Below are 14,965 nucleotides of genomic sequence, written 5' to 3' on the forward strand. Positions count from 1 at the left end.
ATTCTGTATGGAGAACCACGTAAGTGGTGATATTGCTGCTACATATGTTTCAATGACTATATCCTCTTCTTTGAGATGTTTTCATCTTTGCCGTAATTTCATTCGCTGGTCCTCCTAATGACATATTTATTCCTGGTTTTTTTTGTTTGCTATTATTATTATTCTAATATCTGTTTAATTTTTAGGTTTTAATGTTCTTTTTCAATTTATGTTTCCCAGAACTTAAACTTGCTGCGACGAAGAAAGACTAGTCCTGGCATATTGATTCTTGAGTAATTTATGCGATGCTTGCTAACTTCGTGCAAGTGGTTGTGCAACTTGAATGAAGTCAGTTTTGAAGCATGAATGAGGAAGTGGTTGATGAGGTAACGACATTGGAGGTGGTTGAGGGTGCACAACATCAGAGTAAAGATGATGAGTATTCACTGAAGCCTGAAAGCTGCCCATTGCTCAAACCCCAAGAAATTCTGGCACCTTCTGAAGACTACTCCCAGATCCCACCAGAGGAATATGATGATATTCGGCAGGGTAAAAATGTTGTCGAAACTATCAGCCATACAACTACATCAGAACATCCATTTCTTAGCCATTTTTCGGTTGATGATGGTTTCATGGTTGAAGAATTGACGGTGAAAAGTTACAATGGCTCAAGTTTAGACATTGGTACATCAAACAGACGAGAGGGATTTTATAATAGGCAGAACCAATGGGGGCATCTTTTTCAGCTAACTGGTGATTCAGGAGCTGGAAATTCACTAAGTCATACTGCGTACAGAAATAATGTTCTGGCTACTTCTAATGCCTGGGAGGACAATGAGTCTTCATCTTTCCAAGAATTATTAGCTAAAAAATCGCTCAGTGGTGATCAGAGCGAAGTCATAGAACACTTGATGACAGATGAAAACAAAGGGGGTGCAGGTGATGTTCATGGAGGAATACGAACAAAAATTATCTCCAGGTCAGGGTTTTCTGAGTATTTTGTTAAGCATACATTGAAGGGTAAGGGTATCATATGTAAAGGTCCATCTTCTGACTGCTTCCATGTTGACTCTAGAGATCTGAATCAGATGAAAGTTGGCATTCGTACTACTCAGTTGGATTCTAATGGATCATTGAGCATTGGTTCCAAAACTGAGAAGTCTTCTTATAGCTCTGCTGTGCCAAGATCTGATGGGTCTGACTGCAATGGTGTGACTCTAAGAGAGTGGTTGAAAGCTGGGCACCAAAATGTTAGAAAAGCTGAGCGGTTGCATATATTTAGAAACATTGTTGGTCTGGTTGAAAGTGCTCATTCTCAGGGAGTAGCATTGCTTAGCCTGCAGCCATCTTATTTCAAAATACTCCCATCAAACCAGGTCATGTATCTTGGCTTACCTATTCTCAAGCAGATATCTGAAAGTGTTGTCAATTCTGAAATTCTTCCCTCTGAGGATTCTTTCGATAGAAAAAGGGAATCAGAGCAGGTATTATACCCGTCTCTTGATATAAGGTCAAAGAAACAAAAATTTGATGAGAATGTGACAGTTGCTGGGAATTGGAGTCAGTTCTCTCCAAGATCTGACAAGTATTTTCGAAGTGCTTGTGATAGTAAAATCAATGCAGTTGGACCACAGAGAATCTCTAGCATCCCTTGTATGTCTAAGGCAGGCCAATTGCAGTTGTCTTTTGTGAGTGAAAGATTGGAAAATGCATGGTATGCAAGCCCTGAGGGAAGCTGCACTAGATCATCAAATATCTACTGCTTGGGTGTTCTTCTTTTTGAGGTGTGTAAAGAAGTTGGTGAATGTCCCTCTTTCATAAGTCTGATGCAATTTGCTTGTGTTCTTTTATGATGTTGATTCTTTTAAATTGAGCCTCATTTCCCAATGAGAATTTTTTTGGTGAGAGAGAGAGAGAGAGAGAGAGTTGATGTTTTGCTTTAGTGGTGTTTCTAGAAAAACAAAATGATAAAGCCAGCTTCCACACATAAATAAGTTGCTTTTAGCATCACTCATTTCTATGTGGGTGGAGCTCCCTGAGCAATCAATCATTAGATCTGTAACTTAGTTAATGTGACAAGCTTCAAAATGAGAAAAAGGTAACACGCTTAAAAACCTAATTCGATTAGGCTAAGATTTCTTGATATGTGTGGCTGAAAGAATAAGAAGAGATCATGAGAGAATGGAAGGACCAATTTGAACTATAATAATGTGTCCTAGGGTGAGGTGTCCGTAGCATCATTAAGGGATACTTGAAGCATTGGTGGAGAGAGAAAGACATTAGGCTATTTGAGTTGGCGTGTGGAGTCAAAATGGAAGAAAAAAGTTAATCAAACTCATGGAGAGGCTCTAGCCTCTCAAAAGACGGATAGTCATTTTCATTTTATTCTCTCTCATTTTTTCCTTTTGCACTTAATCAATTCTACCTTTTTGTTGGATGTGGTTATTCTGCTTAATCCTAAGTTATATATAGAGTTTTCCGTCAGTTTTCTTATTAGAGTAGTACATTCATGACGGGTTGTCAACACAAGAGCAGAGCAAATAGCGGAAGCATTGAAAATAGAATGTCAAGAAATGAAGAGATGTCACTGATTATGAAAGTGATGATGGAGCCTTGTGAGAATGTGATGGAAATGTAGAGCTTGTGTCATAGCATGGTGAAGGGGAATGAAATTGTAAAAGGCCATAGTGTAATGAAGGAGCAAATATTTCATTTGTGGAAAAGGACAGGAACAAATACAAATGAGTTGAACTACCCTTGTTTTCTTGAGAAGACTTGATTGGGTGGCTATTTGGTAGTGAACATTACTTTTCCCTATATAATGTGAATAAGGAGAGATTGTGTGGTATTTTGGAAGAAAATATTTCTCATGTCATGAATATTGAGATACAACTGTCTGTATATACATGAAGGGAAAAGACAATAGAGTAATGTCTAATAAAACCTAATAACTACTAATAAATGCTGTACAATAGTGATGCCTATTTACACAATATTCCCACACTCCTCTTCAAATTGGATTTTAGATGCTAATCATGTCCAACTTGCTTATACAATTTTCAAAGGCAGGTTTAAGCAACCCCTTTATTTATACATTTGCAGCTTGAAGATTGGTAGGCAGATATGTCAAACATATGATTCCTTCTTCTACTTTTTCTATGACAAAACACCTATCCATATCCGCATGTTCAGATCTTTCATGCTGTGTGGGATTAAGGCCATGCTTATAGCAGCCTTGCTGTCACAATAGAGCTTTAGAGGTAAATCCACTCTGACTTGTATCTCATTCAAGACTTGTCTCAACCACAACTCTTCCATTATCCTTCAAGCCAATGCCCTTAACTAAGACTCGGCATTGTTCTTAGACACAACTCGTTGGTTGACTTTTCTAGGTAACTTGATTTCCCCATACAAAGGAGCGATAACTAGAAGTTGATTTTTGGTTAGGATATGTTCCTCCCCAATTTGCTTTTGTGTACACCTCTATAGTTCTTCGTTACTGTTTTTGGAAGAATAATCCTCTAGCAGGAGTACCTTTCATGCACCTCAAAATTATGTAAGCTACTTCCATATGCTTCTTCTTTGGCTCACTCATGTATTGGCTGGCTACACTCATTGCAAAAGCTATATCAGGTCTTGTATGAGAGAGATAAATTAGTTTCCCAACAAGTTTCTGATAACTTTCTTCATGAACAACCTCTTGGAACCAAATCTGAAATGTTGTCAAACTCATGGAACTAGATTTGGGATGCCATCAACTATCTCAAGCTGAATTGCTATCAATCTTGCGACAAAAAATAAGTGATTTGTTGTCAATTGTACTGAATGACAAATATGGTTCCTCTCCTACACCTTATTTATTGACAAAAAACATGTGTTGCGATGGTGTCATGTGCATTGTCTTGTTCTCACTTTTGCTAGGTGCATTTGAAGCTCTACCGTTGTTAAAGGTACTCTGGCGACAAAGATATGATGAAGATGTAGATTGGGAGGGTGGGTATTGCTGTTAATGAAGTGATAATTGTTTTTGAGGAGCTAAAAAATTTCTTATATTTCTCTGCCATTGTTTTTGAGGAGCTATTAAGAACGCCATCGACCTTATATTTTGGGGTAAAGACCCATTTATAGCTAACAAATTTCTTGCCTCTTGGCCTTTACATAATCTCTCATGTTCCAATCTTCTCTAAAGCTTTTATTTCCTCCATAACTGCATTTTTTCATTTTGGTGTTTCTAGTGCCTCTTGGATGTTGTTGGGAATGCCAACTTTATCTAAGTTAGTGATAAAGGCCCATTCTTTTGGAGAGCGAGCCTTAGAGGACATATGTTTCTAGATTGGATGCAAAGTACAAGATTGATGTTGTTTCCTGAGAGCAATTGGTTGATCAAGATCAGTTGATTCATTTTCTTGATCTGGATCATCTAAGTCCTTAAATGGGTTGGCCTTTGGCAGTTTAGGAACAACACGAGGTTTTAAAGCACCTAATACTTCAACTTCAGGAGTTACCTGTGGAGTTGACTCTCTTGGTGCTTTACGTATCAATTACTCACTATTTTTTATTTCTGTTGTTGAGTGTAAACAAACAACTCTCCCTTTTGTGGTCTTTCTACATCTCCCCCTTTTTTCTTGTTTTTCTCAGTTTCTGGCATAAGAGAATAGATTGATGATGGGAGAGATCAAGCATTGGTGTTGGAGCAAACACGGGTGATGGTGAACTAGGATCGAGCATATTTGAAAAAGATTCAGGTGATAGAGGCAAGTTTGAAGTGGGATTTTTCTTAGGTTCCTCACTCCCTAAAGTCTAAAATTTGCCCAAACTCCTCATGATTTGAAGGCTTGGAATAGGGGGGTATCTTTGAAAAACGTCACATTAAGGCTTATAAATAGGCATTTAAAGAGAAGATCATAACATTTGTACCCTTTTTATGCAGGTGAATATCTTGAAAAGAGACATTTAATAGCATGAGGTTTAAGTTTAGGACTTTGGTGAAGGTAGACAAAGGATTTACAACCAAAAATACAATGTGGAAGATTGGTTTCAACATGAGATGCAGTATGCACTGTAATTTTTTAAGTGGTGGTTCAAAGGACAAAACTCGACTCAACATCCTATTTATAAGATATGTCAAAATGAGAATTGTTATCGGCTCGTCTCACCTTTAGAGTATGTATATTTTTTTGGCTCAGCTATAACATTTTGTTGGGGGGCACGAACAGCCCAAAAGGTTGATTACAATATCTAGTGCCATTGTTAGTGTATAAAGTTTGAATACTGGATTGGAATTGGTTTTTAATCATGGTATAAAAGGAAGGGAACACAGACAAAACTTTAGACTTCTCCTTTAAAATATAAACCTAGCAGAGACGGGTATGGTCATCTATAAAAGTAATGAACCAAATATTATTGATGTGGTTAGCACCATGGGATGGGCCCCACAAGTCATTGTGTAGGTAGTATTAGTGAATTTTAGTGACGGTAATGAGCTTGTTAAATGTCATTGAGCTTCACAAATTTATTTTCAAATTTATTCTACTACTAGATTATATGTTATGGCTAGATTTCACTAATATTTTGGTGGGAGAATAAATTTGAAAATGATCATTGAAAGTAATGAAAATTAAGGTGATCCAACCTCTTATGCCATAACATATAATCATTAGCTTTTGAGATAGATGCAGAATTACCTACAACAGGTTAGTGAGTTACTCACATGAGTGACTTTTAAATAGTAAAGCCCCTCGTACTCTTTAGCACTACTAATTGTCACACTAAATGATCAATCTTGAAATACATAGTGGGATGGGAGAAATTTAGCAAAACAATTTGATTGCTTGGTCAATTGACTAATCGAAAGTAAAATGCAATTAGGTTTAGGCATATGAAGTACAGATTCCAAAACTATAGAATCTAAGATATGAATACTCTTTTTTGCCGCTGTAGGTGCTAAGGAACCATCTACAATCTTCACTTTAACATTCCTAGCTCATGAGGTGTAAGCAAGTGGTAAACAATAGATGACAAGAAGCCATATGGTCAAATGCTCCCAAATCAACAATCTGCACCATCACATTTTGAGATGTCTTTAAAGCCTGAAGAAAAGTTCTTTGCTTTGCCACTGATGCTGTAGGCCGAAGTCTGGTCATATTTGTCACGATGCTTTGGAGCATCCATATAGCTACTCCTAGGGCTTCACATGATAAAAACTCTTATAATAGATAACAATTAGTAGTCACATCCCCATTGTACTCTAGAAACCTTTGCACATATAGACTGACAGGTTGCGAGGAAAGAGCACCCAGACTTGAGAGATGATGACACTTGCTGGAAATGTTGTGGTGTTGTTGGAGAGAGGAGTTACGTTCAGGCACTCCCATGCATAACTTGAAGGTCTATCACAAGTACACGCTGGCATTTGCCACTCCTTCTGGGGTAAATCATCCAATGTAAACCTGCAACTCCTTTGTGTGCCACTGGGAAATTTGTTTCCATTGAAAACATGTTGTGAGATGTATGTTCTACCAGTTAGCATATCAAGACATTTGTACCTTTTACGTTGCTGGCTATAACCAAGATATGCAAGGCTTAGAATGATAATCAAGCTTGGGGGAATCATTTGCACTGAGTCTAAAGAACACTTATGACCAAACACCCCCAAATTAGAATAATCAGGTGGCTTGTGATAAAGTTTCTCATGTGGATGAAGACCAACCATTGAAGTTGGCAGCATTTTAATGAGAAAAATGCTGCTGTAAAAGCATCAGGCCGATTCTCATTAAAAACAGCCTCATGCCAATGATTAAGTGAGAGAGTTTGTGCTTATAAAGCAAAAGCCCTATGCTTCTGTCTTCTCTTTACCAAACCATTATATGTAAGATGCGTGTAGGCATGGAAACTGTCTAAATTCTTCACCAGAAGTAATTTGAACAGCCTTAATTTTGGCACTAAGCTGCAGCTCAACACAAGTGGTAAAATTTCTTTTCTTTTATCTTTTCAGATGAAACTAATGGTAAAATTTCTGAAGACTGATAAAGCTGTGAGGAAGTCCAGAAAATTGACCAATGGACAAGTGGACATATTAATCGAATAGAAGAGATGGCCTCAATTTACTTGGGAGGATTATGATGTCATTAAACTACAATTTCCGGATTTCCACCTTGAGGACAAGATGATGTTTTCTGGAGAGGGTATTGATGTGCCCAATTCCATTTGGACCAGCCCTATGAATTCGTAAAGCCAAAAGAACTAGAAGAGATCAAGAGAGGAAGGAGAGACCAGTGTGAATTCTGATGATGTGTCTCAGGATTAGGTGTCCTAGTCTAACCTTTTCTTTTATGCAAATAAATTTATTTAGAAGCATTACCCCAACCACAAAGATTACAAGCCTATATCATGTTGCCAACTAATATACTTACGATACTCCCTATTCCACTGTTGGATATGGCTACAATGAGGAATTCCTATCTCACTTCTGACAAATTCACTTCCAACATGAATCACATCCTTTCTTAGTTCAAGTTCCATTATGTCACGCTTTCCTAGCCTAACTAACTCAGCATGGAGTACGTGAAGGTTTTGCAGAAAGAGAAACCTGTTGTAGTAGTATTTGAACTGGAGTTTTGAGTGGAGACGGAAGAAGAAACTTAATTAGAACTGTATGGACAGACAGTAGCCTCTCAAGAGCTGGGAAGCCTTTGCCCCTCTTTTCTTCATTTGTTTCTTACTGTATTTGATCAATACTGGCTTTTCTTTTTTGGGTAGATTGTTTGGCTTAATCTTAAGTAATGCAGAGGTTTTCATTATACTCACACCACCCTGTTGACAGAATCAACAGCAATGGGTTGTTTGGCATAATCCCATATGTTTTCTCTGTTAATGTTTGACTTGACCACCAACCATCATTCATATTATTTCGTTTTTTGGTTGCTTCCAAATCAATAAATTGCGGTGGATGCTGGACTTATCCCTTACTGATATCTGTTGCATTTGGCACTTTATCTTTTAAGGTTTTTCTTTCATATTTAATTGTTTTTTTACTTCCACGGCTGCCTCATTTCAAATGGAATGAAAATGATCATCTGAGTATTAATTTTTATCTCTTCTCAATATTTACGAGTTATAAGCAATAACTTGATTCATCATAAGCTTTGACTTGTGAAAGACCTTTAAATTACTATAATATATTTTATTGCACCATAATTCTCAATCAAGTCTTATTTGTAAATATTTTAATTGAACATGATTTTATGAACTGATAAATTTTGATCATTTCTTCCAGTTACTTGGCCATTTTGAATCTGAAGGAGCGCATATTGCAGCAATGTCAGATCTTCAAGAGAGAATTCTTCCTCCAGGTTTCCTATCTGAAAATCCTAAGGAAGCTGGATTTTGTCTTCTATTGCTACATCCCAAACCATCAGCACGCCCAACAACAAGGTAATTCTGTTTCATAGTCAATAAAAGATTCTCTTATAGTCTTTTCTTTCTGTGTGTGTTTATCATTTTAATGCTTTCAGAATACTTTATTAATAAGATGTAAAAATACCTTTTTGAGTTGAATGATTTCTTGGTCCTTGAAAGATGATTCACTGCCTCAATATGATTCTCCATGGTCGTCTTGTTCGTTTTCATTCATTCAATGAGTATTCTGTCTTCAATATTATTGTCATGTTAAGGTCATTACCGTGCATTTACAAGATATGGGAGGTGTGCAACAACATGAAGCTAATATGGCCATCAAATGTCCAGTTGTCATAGAAATGTGCCATGATTGGGCACCGAAATGGTATATTGTGCTATGGCTTCTTCAAGTGGTATGATGCTTTGTCAGCTGGACACCTTATGACTGTATCAGCTTTATGTTAAGTGATGTCACACATCTTTCTAGGCTATCAGTTAACACGTTAACATGTGCAAGATATTGATGATAAAATACCCTTTGGTGGATTGCTGGAATTAGACATTCAAATTTCGGAGAACCAAATTGAGATAAGGTGTACTGGGAGACATATTTCTCTTTCACTAGTGAATACATGTAGGAATGATTTGATTAAATATGCTGCTAGTCACTTGGATTGTGGACATTAAATCTGACTTATACACAATTATGCTTGTAAGAACTTATTAATTTTGTTGCACAACAGGGAAATCCTACAATCTGAAGTGATAAATGGATTGCAGGAGGATTACAGTGAGGATATGTCATCAAGTATTGACCAAGAGAATGCAGAATCAGAGGTGTTGCTGCATTTCCTCGTTTCATTAAAAGAGCAGAAGCAGAATGATGCCTCCAAACTGGTTGAACAAATCAGGTGCTTGGAATCAGATATTGAAGAGGTAGAGAGGAGGCATAACTCAAGAATATCCTTGGTTTTGTCTAGCTCACAGCATAAATCAAGTTGTCTGAAAGAGAGTATGCCTCTTGACAAAGAACCTTTGCCTTTAGAAATGCTACCCTCAACTCCCTCAATCTCTAATGGAAATGAATTTAGATTGATGAAAAATATATGCCAACTTGAAAGTGCTTACTTTTCCATGAGATCCAAATTCAGATTGCTGAAACAGGGTCTGCACCCCACTCAGACAAAGATTTACTTAGAAATCGTGAGAACTGCTCTGTGACTAGAAAAGATGAAGATAAACATGGAAGCATAGATCCTGTGGGAACGTTTTTTGATGGTTTGTGCAAGTATGCCCGTTGTAGCAAGTTTGAAGTCCGGGGCATACTAAGAAATGCAGATTTTAACAGCCCTGCCAATGTAATCTGCTCTCTGAGCTTTGATCGGGATGAGGATTATTTTGCTGCTGCTGGAGTATCAAAGAAGATAAAGATATTTGAGTTTAATTCACTTTTCAATGACTCCGTTGATATTCATTATCCGGTAGTTGAGATGGCAAACAAATCAAAGCTCAGCTGTGTTTGCTGGAATAACTATATCAAGAACTATTTAGCCTCCGCAGACTATGACGGTGTGGTAAAGGTTTGTATATCTTGAATGAGACACCATTTGAATGATTTCTTTATCATTGGAAGACATTCTTTGGAGTTATTCATTTATTACATGCAATTGTTGTAGCTCTGACCAAAGTGCAGTAATTTTTTAGGGTCTAAGTTCACGCAATTGTTCACGTATTCATGGGCAATGCTGCTTCTGAATGGAAAAACACTAATAATTTTCTCAAGATTGATGATTCCCTTTTGGAACCTAACATGTCCACATTCTGATTGGTAGATTGTTAGTGCCTACCATGGGTTATTAATTTACCTGATTCTCTAAGTTTTACTTAAGATTATATCGACTATTCTTAGGCAAGATATCTATATCCTATATGGATGGATTGGTTTCTTATCTAAGATTATCTAGTTCTCTAGGAATTATTGAAACTGGTACTTGACTTGGATTTTGTGGTACGGATACTGGGATAAAAGCTGTCCATTTTGGATTTTTTTTTTTTTGAGTAAAAAGGTGTTCATTATGAATTTAATACACGGGTACTGCTTTAATAGATTAGTAAAACTAAAAAACCCATAAACAGACAATTTTGAAATAACATTGCTTGGCATAATTTTTGAAATAACATTGCATGTGCTTGCACAAACAAAAGGATGTGTACATATAAGCAGAGTGATTACTGATAAGCATCTTTTTTCATTTTTTGGTAAGGTGAGCTTCTTTGTTACTTGAACATTTCAAAATGCATGCTTGCACAGTATCCAACACTCTGCCCTGCTCAAAAAATAAATAAATAAAAAAGCTTTTGGAAGTGACTTTAATTTTTAATCTGAAATAAGTACAAAATCTCTTTGCAATAATTTGTATGTCATGATGGCATTACTTATCCCAACGGGTATTCAAATGCTTTTCAGCTATGGGATGCTAGTACGGGTCATGAGTTCTCTGGCTTCACTGAACATGGAAAGAGGGCTTGGTCTGTTGATTTTTCTCCAGTATGCCCTACAAAATTGGCCAGTGGAAGTGATGATTTTTCTGTCAAGTTGTGGAGCATCAGTGAGGTAAGCTTTCTCTTGCTGGCACGCTCAAAGGCACACTAGTAGCCTGCAGTTGAGCCTGTGGATGTGCATATTTTGCTTGACAGAAAATCAGTATCAGTAATTAAAGAAACTGTGGTTGCTTCATGATCGGTTGTTTTCTCAGTTTTTATGATCCTGAGGCACAAATATGAGAGCTAGAAAATTGATACTCTCTGTTATCCTGTCTTAAGCATCAAATTCTTGTTGTGCAAAAAGAGGATTGTTTTATCACTAATATATTGTACCCTAATCTCGTCATAAGCTGCAATGTTTATTAGTAGATTTAAGTCTGTTAGGTTTAATTTCATGTTTAGAGAATATCTGTATTGTGCAGATAGATTAGCGAGGCATGCTCATAGTACCCCTGATGTTCTGTGCTTCTTCAATCATCCTCCTGCCTGGTTGTCTAAGGAGGAGGAGGAAGGAAGAAGTATAATGCCCTGTAGAAGCACTATAATTTATTTTTTTTGTAATTTTAGGGTTATGTTTTAATTCAAAAAAATATTATTACTTCTATTTTTTCCCCAATTTCAAGAATATATCAAAGGTGCTAAGTCTTTGTTTTCCTCGAAATATTGAGAAAACTGGCTGGATGAAGTATTTGAACTTTCTTAATCAAAACTTCGTAAACATGACAATGTGATGCGTGGTGAACTGGTCAAAAGATTGAACTGTCATAACATTATACACTGTATGGACAAATTTTGAATCAAAGTGTCACTTCACTTGAGCTTAAGCTACTAACCAAAGAAAAACAAAAGGATGTTACAACTACTAGTTGATTTAGAACTGATACAATTCTGTTTTTTTCTCTGTTTTTTCGGGCAGAAAAACAGTTTAGGCACCATCAGGAATGATGCTAATGTCTGCTGTGTTCACTTTTCTCCTCATTCTTCTCATTTGCTGGCGTTTGGATCTGCAAATTACATTACTTACTGCTATGATCTTCGCAATCTTAGAAATCCTTGGTGTGTGTTAGTTGGCCATGATAAAGCCGTAAGCTATGTTAAATTCTTAGACTCTGAGACACTAGTCTCTGCATCTACTGATAATACATTAAAGATTTGGGATCTCAATAAAACCTCTTCTGAGGGTCCATCCACCGGTGCTTGCAGCTTAACGCTTTCAGGACATACTAATGAGAAGGTTTGGTTCTGAATTTATTATTTTGGCTAGAGTTTATGTTTGGAATCCAGTTTTTCTAGTGTTAGATGGAGCATCTGAATGCCATGCATAGCCTGAAGGATTAATGTGTGTGTGTGTGTGTGTAAACAAATTCTATTATTTAATATTCACTACTATTTCAAATGTTGTAACGATATACAATGCAATAAATATGCTTTTTTAACTCTTCATGTAGAAGGAAGATACTGCGCACTGTGTTATTGTTCCTGAAATAACATCAAGCAACAATTCTTTTAAACAATATTATCATTTTTTTTCACTAACCTTGTATCTTCGATTTCTGTTTTTTTTTTTTTAAGTTTAAATATTCCCCAGCAGTGCGGGGCAAGTTATTCTAGTTTATATTAATTTCATGAACTCTGGCTTGCCTTTGCCTGAAATTATTTTGTTCATGTCTGTGATGAACAATCCATAAAGGCTGCATCATACAAATTTGACTCGTTGTTATCAATCTGACCTATTTATGTTTTTTCATTTAAATCAGTTGGCTGAAATATTGCATCTCTTGCTTTGACAGAATTTTGTGGGTTTATCGGTTGCTGATGGATACATAGCATGTGGTTCAGAAACAAATGAGGTATATATATTTAATTTACATTAAACATTTTTTCTATTGGTCATAACTTTATCATAAAAAATCATTAAAATTAATATTTTGGTTAGCAAGAAATAACCCTGCATAAATGTCTTGTTTGTTTATAAAGTTTATGATGATAACTGGTGCTCAAATCATTCTCAACTGTTAAATTGAACAATTTTTTGGAGGATCATTACCAGGATTAAATAGGCAGTGCGGTCTAGGCTATGCTAGGCTAAGTTATTAATGTTAGGCTTATCAGTTATATAAATCTATACATGTATATATATTGTCTTGATACTATGTTTCCTTCCAGGTTTATGCATACTATAGATCTCTCCCCATGCCAATCACCTCGCACAAGTTTGGGTCCTTGGATCCCATATCTGGGAGAGAGACCGATGATGACAATGGTCAGTTTGTTTCGAGTGTGTGTTGGAAGGGCAGTTCAGACATGGTTGTTTCTGCCAATTCTAGCGGGTGTATCAAAGTGTTGCAGATGGTTTAAGTTAGTCCTAGATGAAGGCTGGCTTCCAACTGGGGATTCCTTCCCACCCTTTCACCCTTGGCCCTCTCAAGCCGATACCTCCTAATCGCCAGGAGCTTATTAAGATCGTATAGACATGTCGAGCTCTGGCTAAGTTTTGATGTTTGAGTTTCAGCTATGAAAGATTGGATGGAGGAAGAAGAGATTGCAAATCGACTCCAGTTCTAATTTGAACATTGGATACAACACGACGAAGCTCCGGCTTTCAACCAGAAACTTTTGGTGTTCTGTTGTGGAGAATGCCTGTCAGAATGTGCAATATCTGGAGGATCAATCTTAGAACGGGGAAGCCTATTCAAGAAAAAAAAGATGGGTTTTGAAGTATAAAAATATTAGAAACTTTTTCTCCAGAAGTTTCTAGTGTCCTTAAGTTAATGTGGTATATAGCTATCCATTATTTTTGGAGGCCAACCTTTCCCAATTTATTAAAGTAGTTTGACACTGATCCTTAAGTTTTGTCTAAGGATAAAATTTAAACGGATTGGGAAAGGTTATTCTCTTTTATAAAATTAATGGATACTAATGTATTAATTTTGACTTGAGAATGTTAAAAGCTTTTCAAAAAAAGTTTTTGAATATTTTTACAGCTTGAACCCAAAGATTATGACAGCAAAATGAAATTTGCTGTTTCTGAGTTGTTTTGAAGTGTGAAGAATCCGACTAGAAGAATCTAGCTCGCTTTATATGCAAGTGTTTGTAGGAGCCAACTGGAAGTAGTTGTACAGCGGTCCTTTTCATGGTTTTTAAATGAAGGACTTGCAATTTTAGGCTTGTTGTCGTGAAGATGTTTGGTCAGCAACGCAAGGCATGACTATTATAACTTTAAAGGAGAAGCTTCTAGAAAGTTGATATCATAATCTAGGCTAAATATTTGTGTATAGCATGACTATGTTTGACCATTGAATAAACATTGAAGATGTTTTACAAATGATGGCACGTTTGTGTAGCTGTGTGAAGTTTTCATCAAACGGTTCCAGGAAAAGCTCGTGCAATATGAAAGGTGCATCATATTTTTACTTAAAAAAAAAAATGTTCAGATGTGCTATACGGATTATTCAGATTGATTTTTTTTTAATTAATTCTGATTCTGATGTTGATTGATTTTTTAATGTCTAAACAAAAAATGGGAACAAATATCCAAAGGAAGAATGATATTAAAGTCTTGAGCCAATAAATTTATGACAGTTAGACTTTTGATGAAACTTTTTGAAAAATCAGTTATAAATATTGATTCTACATGAGTTCTAACTACAAATAAATAAAACATTTAAATTTTAAATAAAACTTAGTTTATAATTGGGATTCCTATTTTTAATTGTTTAAAGCAATAATTATAATTTATTTTTAAAAATTTTTGTTTGGAACTCAGTTGTCATAAATTTCTTTGGGACTTTATTTTCATTCTTCCAAATAAAAATTTCCAAAATGATTTTTTTTTTTTTGGGTCAGCGGCCAAATTGAAATTTGAATTCACAAGGCAGAGTGTAGCTTGATTATGACATCCTAAATTAGTACATTCCTAAATTTTGGAGAATACTAAATTAGGACTTTTATTGGTCGAACGGTGCTTATGATTACATGATTTGAATCATGATCATTACGTTCGGAAGATTAAAATTAATAATAGTTGGATTTTTGACAGGCTTTT

At 36.1% G+C, this 14,965-nt stretch overlaps 1 protein-coding gene across 1 annotated transcript; it reads left to right on the forward strand.

Moving 5' to 3' along the window:
- The first annotated feature begins 219 nt into the window (after positions 1 to 219).
- LOC129300556 (protein SPA1-RELATED 2-like) lies at positions 220 to 14,245 on the forward strand. Its single transcript, XM_054939128.1, is given in 8 exon segments — positions 220 to 1,763; positions 8,255 to 8,412; positions 9,120 to 9,508; positions 9,511 to 9,956; positions 10,844 to 10,990; positions 11,837 to 12,154; positions 12,711 to 12,770; positions 13,087 to 14,245. Coding segments are annotated over 8 exon segments (3,132 nt in total). The 5' UTR covers positions 220 to 341; the 3' UTR covers positions 13,279 to 14,245.
- The last annotated feature ends 720 nt before the right edge of the window (positions 14,246 to 14,965 follow it).

Source organism: Prosopis cineraria, unplaced genomic scaffold, assembly GCF_029017545.1.
Source record: "Prosopis cineraria cultivar Desert tree isolate PC_DT_omini unplaced genomic scaffold, ASM2901754v1 PC1645, whole genome shotgun sequence".
NCBI lineage: Eukaryota > Viridiplantae > Streptophyta > Magnoliopsida > Fabales > Fabaceae > Prosopis > Prosopis cineraria.